Source organism: Aythya marila (assembly GCF_965140915.1).
Source record: "Aythya marila genome assembly, chromosome: 4".
Taxonomy (NCBI): Eukaryota; Metazoa; Chordata; class Aves; order Anseriformes; family Anatidae; genus Aythya; species Aythya marila.
This window is the reverse complement of record NC_139045.1, coordinates 59,548,982-59,568,704: the sequence shown is the minus strand read 5'-3', so window position 1 is coordinate 59,568,704 and position 19,723 is coordinate 59,548,982. Positions and strand designations below refer to the sequence as shown.

Sequence of the window (19,723 nt, the reverse complement as noted above, 5' to 3'; positions counted from 1 at the left end):
GGAAAGAGATGCTGAACAAAAAGCAATACTGATAACCCTGTTTTTTCCATAGAACATACAGAAAGGCTATAAAAATGTTTCATCATGTCTAAAACACAGACAAGTTTACTATAGGAGAGATCACAGAATTAACAATGCCTAGAGCAAACTTAGATAAGTACTCATGAACAAGGAGAATTAGTCCTGGAGTGATGCAAATCACTGCATGCTGAGAAAATAAAAGAAGTTGAATGTTGTCTTTCTAGATCAGTCTTGTACGTACTAAGATATTAGCAAAAGGTTTTCCTACAGCTGTGTTTTAAAAGGAGGAGGCCACTACTGTCCTTTGGAAGAAACATAATCTGGAAAATGCTGAAACCACATGAATAGAGCACATTTTCTGAACAAAGTTTCTTGAAAGATTCAGGTTGAATCTAAAACGCAGGTCTCGTTTCTGAAACAAAATCCTGATGTAAACATGAATTAAACACTGCAGCTCAGAGCTCTTAATAAGAGAACAGGTCTTCATAGGCAGAGAGACAAAAAATTAGACAGCAAGGTACTTTTTGTACGCCACCTTTGAAGTTAAAATAAAGTGAAGAAAAGTGTCAAGATGATCTGTCCATTAAGAAGAGTGAATGGTGTCTCTATCATGTAATGATTTAGAGGATCTCTCTCTATCATGTAGATTCTGAATAATCAGAAGAGATAAATACGAAATCTTCCAACAGAAGTGAGAAAGTGTGAATCGCACTGGAAAAGGAGAACACATGATTCCTTACTGAACAGACTAATTTTCTTTGAAACCGAATCATGCAGTCCACCACCATAATCACTATCACATTCAGGATTGAATTTGATTTAAGTTCCAGAACTCAGCAGACCTCAGATGAATCTCATCTCTGTTTCAGATGATCCCTCAGCTTTATTAGAGCAAATACCTTCCATTCATATTGAACAAGACTGATGAGCTAGAACCATAGTCAATGTAGCTCTGCTGACAGGACACTATCCAGTACCCATTACTAAGGGTACACAGAACAACCAGTTAGAAGAGCTGTTTTCTTTCCATTATACACCAAAGTCAGTGGATTACAACTGATCAAAGACTCACTTAATAAGTGGTTGTGACCCCTCTATATATTACTGCTTTTAAATCAAGAAAGCAATTCCAAGGAATAACTGCAGACACATAAAACGAGACAAATAGCAGAACATCTTTGCTGTGTCAGCTTCCTATATTCCAAATGATTATAAATCTATCACACACTAACTGCATTGTTCTTGCTGGTCTTGTTCTATCGTGTCTCTTGCCTACTGTATGCTTCTTGGTGTAGGAGGTAAAAAGCAATACACACAGTCTATAGTGCTACTCTCTGGCAGCTTCATACTAATCAGTCAGTTTGGACAAGGTGGACTTACCAGCTGAACACTGCTACAATTCTGTATATTTTTCATTGTGATAAATACCACTGGTTTTATTTATCTCATCACTAGGTCTGATGCAACACTTTACAGTTATTTTGTACTATGTCATGTTTATTTTTCTTGACTTTTTAAACCAACAAATTGATGGTAGTTCCTTAAATTTCTGAAAACACAACTTACCTTTTCTCATATCAGCTCCTAGTCTAAAAACTAGCCAGTTCCCAAAGGGCAGAGGAGCAAAAAAAGCCTGTAATCCCTGCTACATAAATTTATTCTCATTTGTGGCTCAAAAGGCAATGAGCTGCTTTCAGCAGCTGAGGAAAATTAACAGCCACCTGAGCAGTGTAAACACTTGCAACTGGTAATCACAGTCAGTTCTTACTCCTTTGCAATGGAAAAAAAAATTGCCTGCTGTTAACTCTTGCCATCTAACACTTTGCAAGCTCCTTCTACTCGGCCTTCTTAAGACGTTCAGCCCTAAAACTCACTCTTGGAGGAACATTCCTATATATGATAAATTTTCAAGCAATATTATTATTATTGTTGTGACTATATGCCAATCGTGACAAGAACATTCCCCAGCATGGGGAAAAAGTAGAAATAAACATTTAGCTGTATGTGAAGAAACTTTTTTTGCTATGAACTAGAGAAAAAAAAAATGCTGTTCTGCTCACTGTCACACCAAAAAACTGTGTAGCACTATGATAGCACTAGCCAACTGATAGGGGTTTGACGCTTCAGTGGGGTTTTGACACTTACCTTCTGGCAGCTCTCAATGAATTCATCTATGGTCACTACTCCATCTTTGTTTTTGTCCATTTTCTGTTCAAAAAGAATAACAATGTATGATTATCACCCTGATAAATGTACATAAAATAAGTCCTTTTTATTATTCATTTGGGTTATATGTAAGCCTAGGGACCAAGCAGGCCAAAATGCTGGAAAGATGTAAGAAGTGATACACTAGAATAAGTTTAAAGACCTGCTTGTTGAAAAGGCAAGGTGTAGTGAATAGATCTGAGAAACAAGTGACTTGGGATGAAACCACAAAGAAGGAAAAAAGATAACAAAATTGATAGGATGTGCAAAACTATTACAACAAAGAAAATCTATTCGTACCCGCTAACAGAGCAGTCTTTTTAGCTCCTTATGTTACCTCACCCACCTGGAAAAATGTTTCCACATGTTGTCTAGGTGCGTCCTCCTTGAGAACAGGATAAGTGCATTTTCCCATCATATCATATATTGCTTTCATGATATCAAGCATTTCCTGAAGAGAAAAAATATGTGTGTAATGTAAGCTGCATTGTAGATACTGTTTTGGCTCAGAACAGCTTTCTAAGATTTACATTTTAGAACAAAAATTTGAGATTTGCCTATTTTATGATAGAATAGCTTCAAGAATGAACTGTATGTTCCTAGGAATTCTAGCATATAAGTTCAGCTTTCATAGATTCAGAAGAATGCTTCTGATTTTAAATAATTTTAAAATTATTTAGAGTATGTGCAAATTCACTGATTGTGGGAAGAGTCTCCTGAGGCCTAGTGAATAAAAATAACCAGGAAAAGAAGTTCTGTAAAAGCAAGTTAAAGCACAAATCTTCATACAACTGAGTTTTCAAAAGAAAGAAGAAACACCTGTACATACACTTGCACACATGCAAAGAGTTTTCCTTTTTTATTTAAAAAAATATATATTTTTAATAGCGTGGGTTATGAAAACTGTAAGGATAATCATAAATACATCATCTGCTAGTATGATGAAGAGATTGTTTTGTAGATTGACCCTCTGTAGTAATCATTAAGTTATCTCTCAAAGTGCAAAACCAAAAGCGTAATATATCTATATAAAGACCTACTGTTGAAAAAAAAAATTATGAAGCCACAGGTTTGGTCCCACCATCAGGTGTGGTTGGATCTTTGCAGTATAAAGGATTTAAGAATCTTTTTATATGTATTCTGTTTCAAGTAAAAATTTTAGAAATAGATTGGAAAAAATTAATTATGGTTGAAGCCCATTTAATTTTCTTGGGTCCAAATATCCTACCAAACTACTTTATTCTAGTGAAAAAAAAAAAAAATTGCTTAAGTGGAAGCCAAATGTCTCAGTACCTGAAGAATTTTGGCCATCCATTATTTCTGTGGTAATTTTTCCTTTTCAATTTCTATATATGCCTTTAAAATGAGAAAATTATTTTTAGCTTGTTTAGTTTCATAATATGTTGTAGGTTTATTGGTTGACATATCTAATTTGACAAGGCTGCCTCTGAAGCCATTCTTCTTTCAAAGCAGGCCTTGTGTATACAACGGTTAGTTTCAGTGATTAACATAAAAAGTAGACCTTACCTCTTTAGTTATATATCCATCCTTATTTATATCATACAAATTGAAAGCCCAGTTCAGTTTCTCCTGTACCGTCCCTCGGAGTAAAATTGAGAGACCCATAACAAAATCCTAAATAGACAAAAGCTCTGGGTCAGTTTGGAATTAAACAGTTTTTCACAAACACTCAGAAATGCAGACTAATGCATTCATCAGAATCACAGAAGTCTTGAAAGGTGTGTTGTTTCTATTTCTTTCACTTGACAGCAAATTTTACAGATTGCTGGTTATTTAAATAATTACAAATCTAGGCACTGTATGCTATACTAATAATAAGTAAATTGAGTAATTTTCTATAAAATAAGGCATCATTTTCTATTAGTGTATTCATCCTCTGAAATGCCTCGCATGAGAAGTCCTTGTTGAACTTGCTACCAAGGAAAAGCAACCCCCATGGTTTAATGGTCCAGAACAAAGCTTAAGTGGGAGTTAGATTAATCTTAGCACAGGAGACCAATTTTGGAAGAATTATCTGCTGAGGAATGTTCCATTCTTGTTATATATATACCTTGTTGGAAGTGGAATACGTGGTTCCCAGACCTCTTGGATCAATCTTGTGCAGTCAACATTAAAACCTCATGTGTGCTACAATACACCTCAGTACTTAAAACTTTTATTGGAAATCTGATAGGGAATATACAATTTTATGTCCACATGATGCCTTAATGGTCTTGTCACCCACCAATGCTCTAATGCTGTAGAGCTACTCGACAGAAGTAAATCAGAAGACTACTGAGATTATATACATGAAGTGTTTGATACAGATCACTGACAAATTAGCATAAGGTTAGCTATAACTAATGGGATTTGTCATACTGTGTTCTTGATCAGCCGACAAACAATTTTAAAAGTAGACATACTTACATTACACTAGAGCTAGAACTAGAGTTTGGCTTCATAATTAATATTCTTTTAATAGTACAAACCTTATTTACATTGCACAAAGATCTTCCAGATCGGAGAAAATATAAATCAGGATGTGCTGTCATCTGTCTTTTGCATTTCTTAGCACATTAACTGTATTTTTAAAAATAATAGCTTTTTTGTTTCTACCCTTCTCCTCTACCCAATTCTATTTGATACGTTTGTAAACCCATAAATCTGTGAAACTGTCCTGCAAAAGTTTATATTTAAATGTGCATTTTTACATTATTGGCAAAGGAATCTTAGGGTAACACTTAAAGCAGACATTACAAAACCTGAATGGTTTCGAATCACCGCTGGCAATGTTTGTACATTTTCTTAAAACAGGAACAATGGAAAAGAATGCATGGAGATTAGACATAAAAAGGCCCAATGTACCACATAGTCAAATACGTATACTCAATGCAGATGAGAATACACAGATACCACAGTGCCAGGTGGTCTAGTAAGCATAGCTCTTTTGACAGCTTTGGTCTTTTTACCAATTCAGGTGGTATGTTCTGGGTTTTCTTAGTTTGAATCTTAGTTTTAATTTCTTATGTTCTGGGTTTTCTCTCATAAATTTCTCTATTATTGGTACATGTGTCCTTTGGGGTAAATTAATACATGAATCTTGAAAAGAGTTTTGCTCAACTTCTCTTGTCTACATCTCAGTGACTAATTGAGGGTCACCAGGTTAAATCTCCAAACGGTTCTTTAACAACATAATATTAAGTATTAAAATGTCCAAGAAATTCAGAACAGATTTGATCACATTACAGCATTAGCAATTAACCTTTTTAATTCAGTACTATTTCTTCACATTCTTCTGCACTGTTTTACTGCATTCTTGATGTAGCATTTGCTGAACTCCTCTGCAAGGGTCTCCAATAATGTTATTTTCTTAAAGTATTATGTTTCAGAGCTCTGAATTTAATTTGGTGCCAGCAACATCTTTGCATTTATTCTGATGGTTAAGTCATATCTACTTGCCTTTTCCTGATTATTTCTCCTTATTCCTTTCTTTGAGGTGCCACCCATATGTTAGGTGGCTTACTGGCATTATTTATATCCCCATAGTCAAGGTAGCCCTTCTATCATCAGCGTTAAAAAACATTCATCAGAAAATATGACTTTGTAGGAATGAATGTCCTTGTAAAAGCTGAAACAGCTCAAAACCATCCAGGTGTGTGCTCTAAACTTTGCAAGAAGAGATCATCTCCTTCCATATTGCATGAGGGTGTTTGGGAATCATACAGAATTTGGTTCAGGTGCTCCACCTTTGTCTGAATGCTCCCTGGGGTCACCCAGTACAGCAGTCAAGTTCAGGAGTAATAAAAAGGATTTATCACAAGAGGAAGTTGTGATGAGCTGAATAAGGACTAGCTAGGACAGGATATATTTCTACATATTTGATTTCATATGATTTAAGAAAATAACAATAAAACAATGTAGAAATGGAAAATCTTATTCAATGGACAGACTGAATCCACAGGGCATTTCATGCTAGATCCTCAAACAGAACAAAGCCCTGCCTGGTGGAAGGAATTGTACACGAGAGGAGTGGTGAAGCTCTGTGAGCTGTTAAGCTTGTGATCCAGTGCCGAATGCTATGGTGGAGCAACAGTACTTAGTGTACCAGATAAGCTTGGAGAGACTCTGTCTACACTCTTGTTACCAGCACCTCAATGACACATGACTCAGGCACTCCATTTAGCATGAACCCAAGTCCCCATTACAATATTTACTGTACCCAGATGCATTTTCTTTTCTGGTTTAGGCATCTGGCTCCTAGAGAGAGAGGTTTTCTACTTTCAGAGCCTATTTATTTTTGAAGCAAGATAGATAGTACTGCTTGGACACTTACATCCCATAAGGATGCCAACACTGTCCACTGAGAGGGACAGAAGGCCTGCCCAGCTGAACACCTAGTCACAGGAGAGGTGCATCAGATCTAGGGGCAGAGAGTCTGAAACTCCGGAGAAGGGCCAGACTCAGGCACATCTCTACATCTCTTTGTCGGGTCTCTCTTCAGTCTGTGGCAGAAGCACAGAAGCTATGCTCTTTGGTACTTGCCCATATTCTTTTCCACAGCTCCTTATTTCCAACTTTTTAGTTTCCTGCTGAGCCTGCAAGTATTTGTGAAGACCTCGATCGAATGCCAAACTCTCTTGTGTGTAAAAGTTATTCTCCATGAAAGGGGGATGGCTTACTGAAGGGCTGTAAAGCAGAGCATCAATGCACCCATGTTAGAGCCTCTGTATGCTCACCGCTACCACCTGCTCAGCTGCCAGTGACAAGCTAGAGCTGTGCAGAGCCTCTGGTTGTGATCTGTGATTAACTTATATTTGTTGTTTTTCCCAGCGGTGATAAATTATCTCTTAGCACAGTTGTCAATGACTTTCTGATCGCTTCATCCCTCAGTAAACCTTCGGGGAGAACCAGTCATTAATAAATTAATTATCAAGCTTACTAGTGTGTACTCTGGGAATAGTGTGATTCATAGGAAAGCTTGAAATTATTCCACCTGATCACATGTTCCTTTATGTCTTGTTCAAGGCCAGAAGAAGTAGGTAGGCACTGAAATCCATTTTGGGGTTTAGCCCTTAGGATTTTGGGAGGGAATCACACAGTGAATGTTATTCACAGGAGTGGTGGGACACTGATGCTCTTAGGACAATGAAGGTTAGCAATGACATGGAGGAGCTGCTGTTAAGAGGAACTATATTTCTCTGTAGCTACTTTACACCAGCTGGTATCAAAATGCTTTTGAAATCACAGCTGCCCCGAGAAACATTAGCTTATTTCATATATGACATAAACAAGGCTTTTCTATGTTTAACACAGAGGATCACACTTGAAGATATTCATTAAAAGCAGTAAACACCTTGTTACTGTCTTGGAGACAATGACTGTTCATTACTTTTGTTATTAATTAAATACCAAAGATGTGTTTGATCTCAGGACATAAAAGAAGACATAACTAGGTAGGTTAATTCTGGATTCTCTGATAGAAACAAATTAGCAAGCTTGTTAATTCATTAATTAATGCAAAATTCTGAGGGTACAGCTGAGAAATAAAGTTATCAGAAACTCACCAACAATTTTGCTAGAGATAATTAATCATTTTCGGAGAAACAAATGCAAGTTTGTTTTTGATTCAAAATGACCAAAATCTTTGAATATCTTTGTTGCATTTGGCACAGCTTTTGTACTTTAAGGCACTGAGAATTTGGATTACTGAGTGAAATTCCTTTCATCAAGATCACATTTTGAGTAGCATTAATCTGCACCTACAGCAGACTAAGAGCACTGATTTGAATATTTGCTTGTGGATGCAATGTGCTTTATCTTTGACTACACGTCTGAAGTTAAATAGCTTTCATTTTCTAACTTTTTTTTTCCATTTATCATCCCCAAATTTCAGTGTGTTGACACACCTTTTAAACACCTTAACATCCCCAAACTTGTTACTGACTTATGCCTAGAAGTACCAGACCCATCAAATAAATCTAGTTTGGATACCACTTCACCATTAAAATCATTAGAAGAGAGGCTTCTAAATACCTGTGTCATTTTCACCTTTGGATACACAGGGCCTAAAACCATATGACCAGAAATCTTCAAAACACCTACTCAGTTACCTACAGATTCTTGTTCTTTATAAACAAACTGTGAATGGCATTTGTGTTTTTGTAGAGCTTTGTGTTTTTGTAGAGCTTAGTGATCTGGTTTAGTGGAGGACTAATGCTGGGTCAGAGGTCGGACTAGGTGATCTTGGAGGTCTCTTCCAACCTAGATGATTCTGTGATTCTGTTCTTATGCTATGTAAAATGCTTCGTCTGACTCTTACGAGAGAGTATACAGATTTAGGGATGTGCAAAATTTCACATATGTAGCAATCTCACTAAGCAATCTCATCTAATGAAGGCATGGGTTTTACAAGTACAACATTGTGCTAAAGCCTAACACTTCATTGCTAATGGTTGAAAATTTGAGGGAAAAAAAAGAACAAATTCTTTTTTTTTTTTTTTTTTTTTTTTTTTTTTTGTTGTTTTCAATTCCAGCTACCACAGCTTCATTAGGAAAAGGAGATTGCAACGAACAACAACAAAAACTCTTACCCCCTACAAGTTATATTTCTAGTTCTGCCAGTTAATTTCAAAATTTCCTTTTCACACAGAAGAGAGCCAAAGAGCATTTTTCTTTTGTGTTTGTTTTTTTTTTTTCCTAACAAGCATTAGAAAGCTGGAGTGTGGATTGGTTTAGACAAGGTATGGCAGTTGCATCTGAGATAAAAAATGATCAGGAAAAAAATTACTACTTCCATGATTCAGAACTACTTTCACACAATTAGAAAAAATCTAAACGTTTTTAATGTTAGCAAGATGCTTTTAGAGTGGTTATTGTATAGTTTATAAATATGAAGCTGCTTCATGGTACGAGGACACAGAAATAGGGAGTCTTTTGACAGCACTAGAGTTGTGCTGGATTTACAGCTAGTGCAAATGAAATCAAGGTCTGGGTCACTCTGAGTCGATAGTGGATAAAAGCAAGTTGGAAAATGTCTGTTCTCTCGATAAAAAAAAAAATGCTTTATTTTCATTTGTTCCAAAGCCTCTTCTGAACATAGACCTGCACTTTGACATATTCATATACCTCAAAAAACGCTTTACATCTATTGCGTTTCATAATTCTTTCTTTTTGAGATACAAATGTGAACAAATTGTTCAGGAAAGCTACAAAAGCTTCTTTTGTTCTCATTATTCCTAATGATAACAGCAGAAATACTTCTCAAATATTGATGCTGAAAATGTCTTCTAGCATTGTCTCTGCTGTTGCTGATATGACCAGAAGGATTCCTTGCAGAATTAGCCTACACACAGAAGATGTGAATAAAAGCTCCATTTTTTGTTTCCACCAGGCCCATTGATTTCAGCTGCCTGGAAAAAGGCAGATGGGGTTCATGTTTTTTAAATAAATGCAAGTAATGTCCCACAAAATGCTCTGGTTATATTCCCAGGTGAGGTTTAGGTTTATGATCACAGTGCATCTGCTTGGCAATACTTCTCCTTCCATATTACATCAATAATAAAAGAATGAAAATACTTTTAAAAGATTTTCCCTCAGATCTCACAACATCATTCAATTAAGTAAATCATAAAAACACATATAAGGCATTTAAACAAATTTACAGTGGATATATTTAATCCTAAACCAATCTCAAGTTGTAAGGATACCGTCAGTCAATTGAAAAACAAAACAAAGCACAATATGACAAAGTAAATATTGTTTTGCAGAAGAACTGGGAGATTTCTTAATTCTATATGTTAAAGTAATGGCTCCTTTACAGTATGCCCTGTTTTCATCTAGCTATTGCAGGGAGTTGCCTTTTCTGTCATGATTTTTGTATTGGTGATGTCAGCCTTTGCAGGTAATGATGTCAGCCTCAGCAGGGAAAGACAGAAGTTTGAAGATTTGGCATATAAATTGAGGAAGAATGAATTTTAAACTCTTGTGTTTTTAAATATCTTTGTTATAAAGGTGTTTTTTGCTTGTTTGTTTGTTTTTGTTTTGCTTTTTGGTAGAACCTTCTCCTGGAAAACAATAGTGTGTATGAGCAACCCTATTTTGGCTGAGTTGTAATGTTATTTAGATCAGAGTCCTCATCTTGAAGATTGGCAGGAGGATAATGATTCTGTTATGTAACTTGTGAATAAGTTAGGTTACCTTTTAAATTAGCAGATTTATAAAAAAGTTAATATAGCAGCACAATATGAGTTAAAATTCTGTGATACATAACTGTGTAATAATAATGACTTCTGTTAACACATTGGAAAAACTTGAAACTTTAGCCACATAAACCAAATTTTATGTGATCCGTATAATAAAACTGACCAAATTTCACTTCGTCGCAAAGAATGTCAAAACATTGAAGCAAACATAAAGGAAGTAACAGCATCACTTACCTCAAAACTTACAGATCCATTGTGATCAGTGTCAAATGCATTAAACAGAAAATGTGCATAAGTTGTGGAATCTATAATTTAAAACAGTAAGAATATTTCATAGTAAGCATGTCTTCTTTCATAGTAAGCACATTTTATTTCATTTAATTTTATACCATGACATATTTTTACAGGAAGATATATTTTGATAACAACTAATGCTAAATTTTCCAGTCAGCTTAAACTTATTTTTTTGGCAGGGCAGGAGAGACAAATTACAAGTACAAGTATGTGAGTAATTAAACTGGGAAGAAAATTGTGAAAATCTGGACTCAAGTATTTTTATTCATTTTCATTACCACTGCTGCATGCAAACTACTAATCACTGATGTCTTAACAAATGGTGAAGAAGTCAATGTACTCTGAAGCAATCTGTGTCAATGGGAATGCTACTTTACCAATTAAATGACTGTGATAGTGGATCTCTCTTGTGTTACAGAAGAGAAATGCATTCATCACTGTAAATGAGGAAAGCGGGCACTACCATCTGTGCATCTGGCGTATCACTTTTACTCTGGAGACAGGCGTGTTGCCCCAGCTGAAGACGAGCTGGTCAGAAAACTGCTGCTGCTTTTCGGGCTCAATGCACCACACAACAAACTGGCACAGGGACAGGCACCAGTGCCAAGACTTACGCTATGTCACTTCAACAGCATACATCACCAGCCAGGCTGCTGTATAGCTGTAGACAGCTATAGGTGAGATAAAATCCTGTCCAGAGAAGCATATTCTTAAAATGGGATCGCTGCTTGATTCTCGTGAGTGTCTTATGAGAGCTAGGTGCTTAAAAACCTTGAAAAAAAGTGGCTGAAAAGTAACTGAAGTGGTCAAAAAGATTCTGGAAGATGACTTTAGGAAAGTGATGCCTTCACTAATTGTTTACTGTTCAAGCCTATTCAACAGCATATAAACTCAGTTTTCTTTTGATATTCATTGTTTTGCTCTTTCCATTTTACATATTTACATTAATATTAGGTTAATTAACATTAACCTCATAAACTTTTAGTAAAGTGACAAGCCCCGTTTTATAGGTGAAAAACTGGGGTAAAGAACAATTTCTCCACAGCCATGACTGCAAATCCTTGGAGGCACACACAGCCTGAGTGCTGCCCTAAATATTAAGGTGATTCTTCCCAAGACTGTAGAACCATCTTAGGCCACAACAGTTACAAGGGAGGTTGTTTCTGCTCCACTGTATTTTTAGCAATTATATGCAGTAAATGCTTTTCATAATAGCAAACCATCATGTCCTGAACAGTAGTAATTTGTAGATTTTTTTCCTGTTCTTTCTCCTTCCTTAGAAGAAAACTGCCCTTATTGTGGGAAAATCTCATCAATCAGTGCTGAGATGCCTGTTTCTGATTTCTTGGCACTAAACCTTTTTTTACCTTTCGTGTCAAACCTGAAAAACTGCATCCACCACAGCTCAAACTTTTTTATTTATTTATATATATATTTTATTTTTTTTTTAATTAAAAGGTGTGATGATTTTGGGTCATCTGAAATATCGCCTTGACCCTAAGAAACCAAATATACCAAACCTCAAAACTTTGCACTTCACAGGTTCATACCTGACACTGGTAAATGAAGTCTCTGGTCTTATTTCAATATGTTTATTAAAAGTGATGTGACAAGAACAATCTCTGCAGCCATCAAGCCTGTGTCTGTTAACACATTTTCAGAGAATTTCCCCCAAATACTGAGACATTCATTCACCCATCCATATAGCCACAGATTAGTGTAATTGTTTAAGTATAATCTAGTAGACAAATCCCCTTTAACTTTAAAAGGGAGATTTTATTTTAACTGAAAAACGTAGACTTGTTGACTTCAGTTCATACTTTCTATCCTCTACTGAAGCATCTATTGTACAACAACAGTGTGCAAGCCATCTTGTAATAAAAAGCACATTACAGAGGCATAATGACTGTAAATTGAATTTTAAATACCTTCCAATTCTCTTGGTACTTACTTCTTAAAAAACAAACAAAATCTTTTGAAACATCCCTAATCATTTTTCTGTAGATTTACATTAAACACCACAATATTAACACAAAGTATTTTACTCTTTTCCATATGTGATACAACTTAATACTCTTCTTGTATGATAGTATATGGATAGTAGTAATAATAAACTGTACTAACCTCTTCTGAAAAAGTCTAAAAAATTCAGAGGTCTCTTTCAGGGTTGTTTGTGCAGGCAATTCTGGTCTGAAATTTTGCCTTCAAAACATCCACTGCAGAGTGAGGTAGACTGGTGTTTACATGACAGCTACTTCTTAGTATGATGCCTCTGCCATTCCCTAAATCTCGAACATTAACCACGTTAGACCAGAGCTTTAATTCTTAAATAAGATATATCTTCGTTTCAGGGATCTGATATCATAACTAGTTGGTTAAATTGATGTTTTGACAGGCTGAAGCAGGAACAGATATTAAATCAGAATTCCTTTGAAATACATTGTTTAAACATTTTAAATATCAGACCCCCCAAAAAGGAAGAAAAGGATAGTCATTATATATTCAAGAGTAAGCCTTATCAAACTGTGAACATAACCTATTCTCTTCATAACTGAGGGAGGAAGAGCTCAATAATTGCTCCTTATGTGGATTCTTGCCTGTGATCTGCATGGCTGAAAAAGATATCCCAAGTTTTATGTCAGGCAACTTGTTGCATGAGTGCAGGGTAGCTACTGGGACCTATTCATTCACTGGTGTAACTGTGTTTTTCCCATTGGTAAATGACTTTTTGATGATTGCTTGGTCACCCTAAAGCTTAAAATGTTACTCAACATTATGCTGTTTGCTTAAATTATATGAAGTTATAATGATACACTGTGTTTTATCTGGTTTTGTATTATATGGACATTTGGGGCACAGATCTACATGTATGACATTTTAACTTGAGGACATGTTAATATGTTGTCTTTGTTGTGTTTTCAAACTTTTCTTTTTAATATTCACACATACCTAAAAGCAATATATTAACTGCAACTGAAATTCAAAGGTCTTGGTTATACACAGCATGTTGGCAATACATGCACAGATGCAACTATTCAGACTAGCTGCCTAACTAAATATTCAAATACAGAGATCTCACCCAGTACTTAACATGCAAATACCAACAATTAATGATGCTTAGCTAATCTGAGGAACTAAGAATAGACTTTGGTCCCCAGACCTCTCAAAAAAATGGCAAAGGTCATCACAGGCCCACAGAAGCTTTATGATTACTGCTGTGTGCTGTTACTCCTGTGAGGAGAATCAGCTCTTCCACTGTTTCCTCTGAACATTCTTCCTGACATTTTGAGGAAAACTACACAACGCTTTCACATTTGTTTATGCTGCCTTTATGCACCGTTTGACAGTAGGCCTTTGTGTGCAGGCTGTGGGGCTCATGGATGGAGTTAGCTTCTGATGGCCCACTTCTCAGTGGGCCTCACTGAGATCCCTGAAATAGCTTTACTGAAGAAGCTAAAATGCTGTTAGTAGTACACAGCGTCTCCCGCTGATTAATTAATTATCTGGTTTGATACTTTCCTAGCATGCTTAAAGTATAACACATGGGGCTTCTTTTTAAGAAAAAATAAAAGTTTTTTTTTTCAAGAAAAAATTATTTTCTCAAAAAAGAATTCCCACATCGTTAAAGCCCAAGTTGCTGTAAAGGTGACAGGAAATACTATAGTGTTAACACCTCTGAAATAAACAGTTTTGACTTTCATTTAAGGGGGAAGGTGGTCACTGCATGGGCTCCAAACTGAAAGAGAGAAGTCCATGGGATCCTGATTTTCTGAAGAACTATTATTATTATCATTTTTTGTTAATTTTACCAAAGTTAAATGAAGAGAGAAGAAAAAGCAAATTTTTCCATGAATTTTATCTCGCATGTCAGCCCTGAAGACAACATAGCAGCTGCTGCTAACAAGCCACAGGTTTTGTAGAGAGCTTGCTGCAGAGTGGAGGCTTGTCAGGCTCACACTTCATGGACTCTTTGTGACTTGCCTGCAGCTTTTTCTCCAGTCTAGCTGTGACAGCCATTTCTTGGCCAGGTTTCTAGGGCTGTTTGGTTTTTCTTTTGAGGTGCAACTCTAGTTTTATGTAGGTAGCAGCAACAACCAGTTATCCTAGGCAATGGATGCAGGTGTGGGTGAGATGAGCAGGGATGGGGCACAGGTTGTCACTGTCCCCACAGCTGGGTGAGGAAATGCAGACATGGAACTGGGCAAAGTGGTTTCAAGGGTAGCAAAGAAAAGAAAGAAATAGTATATAACACATGTATAAGGTGCCATATATAATACATTTGGGTGTAATGTACAGCTGCAAACCAACTGAGAAACAGAAAGCACAAAAATGTGGTAGCAAATACATAGAAAAGCAAATCTTAGAGCAAGGAAGAAGAAAGCACTGACACAAAGATTGTATTCCTGCTGGAGATGGACTCCAGATGCTGACAACCCTCTTCTCCCGAACAATGCCACTGCCCTAAAGGCCCAGAATAGCAGTGGACAGGTGTGTACAGGACCAGGAAGAGGAATGGAAACTAATAAATGTTTATAGAACAATTTTAATTGCATTGTTATTTCTATTCTGTAACAACTAGGTCTGGATTAGTAAAGACTAGGCTTTTGAGGTTTCAGTTATTCCGACAATAAATTTTAACTCTACTTGTATAAAAGGCGTGCTTTCTCTTTGCCTGTAAGCAGTTTTCAGAGTAACAATAGGAAATACATATTTTTTATTATTATAATTTTAAAAGTAGTAAAGGTATAGTAAATCACATGCAGAGAACTTATTTTCACCAGGCAGGGTAGCTACAAATTACAGTATCTGAAACTCTGATTGTTAGCCTGGTTTAAAAGAAATAATAGTAGGCAGGCCGACACATCTAGCCTTTTTTTCTTCCTTATTGATTATGCCTAGTTGCTGAGGATTTCAGTGATGGTAATCCACACTGAATACTGCTCTTTACCTTGTAGGTTTTTATTTAAAATAAAACTAATTGGGAAAGGGGAGAGGTTTTGTTCCTACCAATTAAGTTTTTTGTTTGCTTGGGGATCTTTTGTTTTTTATACACAAGTGAAAAGAAAGAGCTATCAACAGTAACAAGGAAGAATTTAAAGCTCAAGAGTTGTGGGAGAAGATGAAGAGCCAGGATTGAAGAGCTGTAGGAGAATATGCAGGGGCAGGACTGAATGGTAAAAGTAAGCAGAAGGAAAGAGGAAAACTTCAAACTAAAAGAAAATCTGAAGTTTGAAACAAAATATAATATATATACATGTGTGTGTGTGTTACCTTTATTGTACTAAAAGACAAGAAAAAGAAGTCATTGAAGGCCCTAAAAATTACTTCACTGAAATTAAGAGTAGCAAAAAAGACCTTGTTTATGTAGAGAAAGCCCTTAGAAGTCAAGGGAGTTCTCCCATTGCTATTAGATTTTAATTTGACCCACAACTCTAGCACCTCCTACAGTTTTCACTCCTACTGTGAAAGGTTCTGTAGAATAACAGATAATGGGGCTGACTGCATAGAAAGTTTGAAAGGAAATAACCTACTCAGAGATACTTCGTTTCCAAAGATACTCAAATACAGGTGGGTAACCAGAACAGGATACTGACCTCTTGTAGATACCATTGCATTTCATTCAGAAACATATACTTTTAAATATGTCCAGCTATCAACAATCTTGTTAATTTGAACAGGGTCTTTTGTTAGATTCAGGAGGGAACAAATATAACTCTCTGTACATTGTCATACCAATTACATTTGCCAAGTACTCACCTCCCTGTGGAAAGAACTGAGAGTAAATCTCTTTGAACGTTTCTTCATTGACAACACCACTGGGACATTCCTGGAAAAAGTTAGACACAATAAATAAATAGTGTTGAATCTGGTTCAGGCAAATCCTGTGTGCAGGAGACCATAGAGAACATGTGAGATCATAGAGAACATAGAGATCATGAGAGTTTAACATGCTGCAAGAGCCTGATTTTGCACTTTAAACCAAATATTAGAGCATCAAATGTGCATCACTTTGAAGTGTCTTATTAAAGAGAAGGGACAACAAAAATGGACAAAAGTTACTTCAGTGCCATTTCTTCTCAGTTTCAGTACTGAGAACTGAGTGATGGGTGTGTGAGCAGCAACTGCTGTGCTGCAGTGCATGGTGCTGTCGGTGGTCTCTGCAGGCCATGGGCAATGGCTCCTGTAGCTGAAAACAGCACTTGTGTGGCACAGAAACCAAGCAGGAATGCAAACTGCGTTTGCAGTTAGACCCGTCACAGAAGGTCTTACTCAAGCCTTGCAGATACTTCTGCCTTTTTACATCTTGTTCGTAAACTGAAGTATGTAAACAAGAATGAGCAGAATGTGTCATAGTAGGGTGATTTCAGAGATATTGAAACAGAAGAGAAAATATTTATGGAAAGTATGTAAAGAGTTAGGAAAAACAGAAGGAATACCATTTCAGTTACTAAGTCATGCAGTAAAAAGCAAAGGCAAGACTGCTGAGTCTAGTCCTAAGTTTGCAAGGCTGAGCAGATGACTTTAGGCAATGCACTTAATTCCTTCCTTAATACAGTGGGTGGAAAAAAAAAAAAAACAAAAAAAAAAAACAACCCTGACAAACTCTATAAGACAAAAGTATTTCTAGAAACAAAAAAAAAGGAAAGTAAGGAGAGTGAAATAGTGAAGGGTCGTAGTTCAGTTTCTTTGTCCATTGCTATGCTATTCAGACTGATGGCTCCAATTTATGTGCTCCTAGTCTCGAGCAATGGGGAAAGGAAATAGCTTCATGTGAAGAACACTGTAACATCATTTGCCAGTATAATAACAGCTTTTCCTGTGACAGCAAATGATATTTCTATTAGATCAAGTAAGGAACACTGAGATACTCATAGCTTTGAAAGCTTATGTGAAGAAACAAATAGCATAATCTTGCTAATTGAGATGCACTGCCTAAAAAATGCATGTCAGATCTGTAGATCTAGGATTATTTTGATTTATATCACTTACTCTCAGCCAAAATCAGACCTTCACCATAACTAAGAATGTGCAAACACATGGTAAGAAACAATTCTGTTTGATCAGAACAGGCAAACAGAGAGCAGTCATGGAGACAGAAGTACAAAACTATTTATTCCTGGGCACAGAGGCTGTCACTGATGGAGGCAGAATCAGAGCATTGGTAAGACTAGATATATACTGTCTGCTGGGCCACACTGCCTTTTAAACCAAAGCCTTTGGGGAACAGTAAAATGAATCTAGCATATCTACCATGGTCAGGTAAGGGGTACCTTTGTCAATCCATTGATTGAGGTGGTAATCCCTGTCTATTAGGTATTTGGGTGTGACAGTTTTCTAAAATGTTTCTGCTTTCCCAGCTTCCAAAAAAAAATAAATAAATTAAAAAAAAAAAAAAAAAAACACCTATATTCTGGTGCTCTAGAATATCTATTGTCCCTCTCAAGGATTAACATGCTGCTTGTCTCCTGATGTGAAGCCTTTTTGAGTTGTATAAATGAAAGATCCAAAAACAAAAAGATGAAATGAAAGATGCAAAAGACTGGTATATTTACTTGAAAACATCAGTGAAGCATTCAGATATTCATTGATATAACAATATATTTATTCGATGTAGGAAATGTAACAAAGGCATTTCACAAGTTCCTCTTCTAAGTATACATTGATATTTATTTTACATCATTACCAGACCCTCTCAAGCAAGAGTAACACAACCTTCTCTTTGAGACAAATGGGAATGTGAAAGGACATTGCCATATTTTAAAATTTAGGAAAAGAAGTCATACCTTCTTTCTGTTCTGCATGTATTTTCTTTTCAGACAAAAAGCTAGGAACATTTTGAATGAACTGAAAAAACACAACCCTGAACATTTGAATTTGTACAACTCAGATTCTGCAATATAAATATATTTTTTTTCTGAGAAACTTAATGAATGACAAAACATGTATTTATCCCACTCCATGGATTATTAACACACAAAGCTATTTTTCTACCTTTTCTTTAGATGAGAAAGGAAATACTCATATTCAAAATGTGCTCATCCTGCAAACAGAGCTCTCCTCTTTTTTTTGCAGTAAGTTGTACGGTCACAGGAAATACCAACACTGCCAATGGTGCCAGTGCTTAGTCTAAAGCTTCAAAGAGACTCCCATTTCCTGATTGCATTTAAATGATGACACGCTAGAGGAGAATTAGAGGTATTGTGGAAAGAAATGTCTGATTTATTCTTGGCCAGTTTAAAATAAGTTAGCAGACTGTCTTTATAGAAGTAAATGACTTACAGACCATATTTAAAGGCAGTGCTTCTTTCTGTCTTAACTTAACTGCAGTTTCACCACACTGTTTGAAAGGAACACTGCTTGAAAAGGCAACATACATTCACAGAATTGTATATTAGTAGAGGCAGTAGAGTAGATAAATACAACCTCTTGAATTTATCTAGGCTGACCCTCTGTATTTACCTCCTGTCTTTACCACAGCATTAGCAGTAACAGCTTAACTTTTCAATCTCTGGAGATTTGTTGTAATGGTATGTTAAGGGCTTTCATTAAAAATCTGCAACGTTGGCCAATTACTCTTATCAGAAATACCTAGTTCAAACTTTTCTTTCTTTATCCTGAGTCTTTACTTTGAGATTCTACAACACTGTGAACAGATCTCTTCTTAAGTAATTTTAATCTAAATATGTATGTAGCCAACATAATTTGAGTCCAAGAATGTTCTTTTCCTGACTCATAAATCTGGCTTTATTGTATTTATCAAGACAGAGTATTTCTCTAGTTCTCTGTATTTCTCTTGTTCTGTGAATATTTAATATTGTGATTGTTAAATATGTGCCATGTCTTTATGTCAAGTTATTGCTGACTTCTTCCAACTGTAATTAAAAAATGTTTCTAAGATTTCATTAAACCCTTATAAAAGAAAGGAAAATAATTCAAAAATAGTTTGAAAGAAAAATGTGAGGCATTTAAACCATTTCCTATACTCTTATTTTCCTCCAGTT

The 19,723-nt window shown here is 36.0% G+C and overlaps 2 protein-coding genes across 8 annotated transcripts in view; one reads left to right on the top strand and one right to left on the bottom strand.

Moving 5' to 3' along the window:
- KCNIP4 (potassium voltage-gated channel interacting protein 4) overlaps nt 1–19,723 on the bottom strand; it is a gene marked incomplete at its 5' end in the record, with an annotated part of 454,322 nt that overhangs the window by 3,316 nt on the left and 431,283 nt on the right. For all 6 annotated transcript variants that reach the window (XM_082760014.1, XM_082760013.1, XM_082760012.1 and 3 more), the window contains 5 exons: nt 2,167–2,229; nt 2,573–2,677; nt 3,754–3,861; nt 10,662–10,732; nt 16,479–16,548. In XM_082760014.1, the coding sequence (XP_082616140.1) occupies nt 2,167–2,229; nt 2,573–2,677; nt 3,754–3,861; nt 10,662–10,732; nt 16,479–16,548 (417 nt within the window). The remainder of the gene's footprint in view (nt 1–2,166; nt 2,230–2,572; nt 2,678–3,753; nt 3,862–10,661; nt 10,733–16,478; nt 16,549–19,723) is intronic.
- The window catches only part of PACRGL (parkin coregulated like), a 39,426-nt gene that overhangs the window by 16,756 nt on the left and 2,947 nt on the right, over nt 1–19,723 (top strand). Inside the window, exon 9 of one of the 2 annotated variants that reach the window (XR_014317462.1) lies at nt 10,901–10,951. The exons of the other annotated variant lie outside the window; for it this stretch is intronic. The gene's annotated coding sequence lies outside the window, so the exon portion shown is untranslated. Of the gene's footprint in view, nt 1–10,900; nt 10,952–19,723 lie in introns of those variants that run through there. 2 annotated transcript variants of the gene reach the window in all.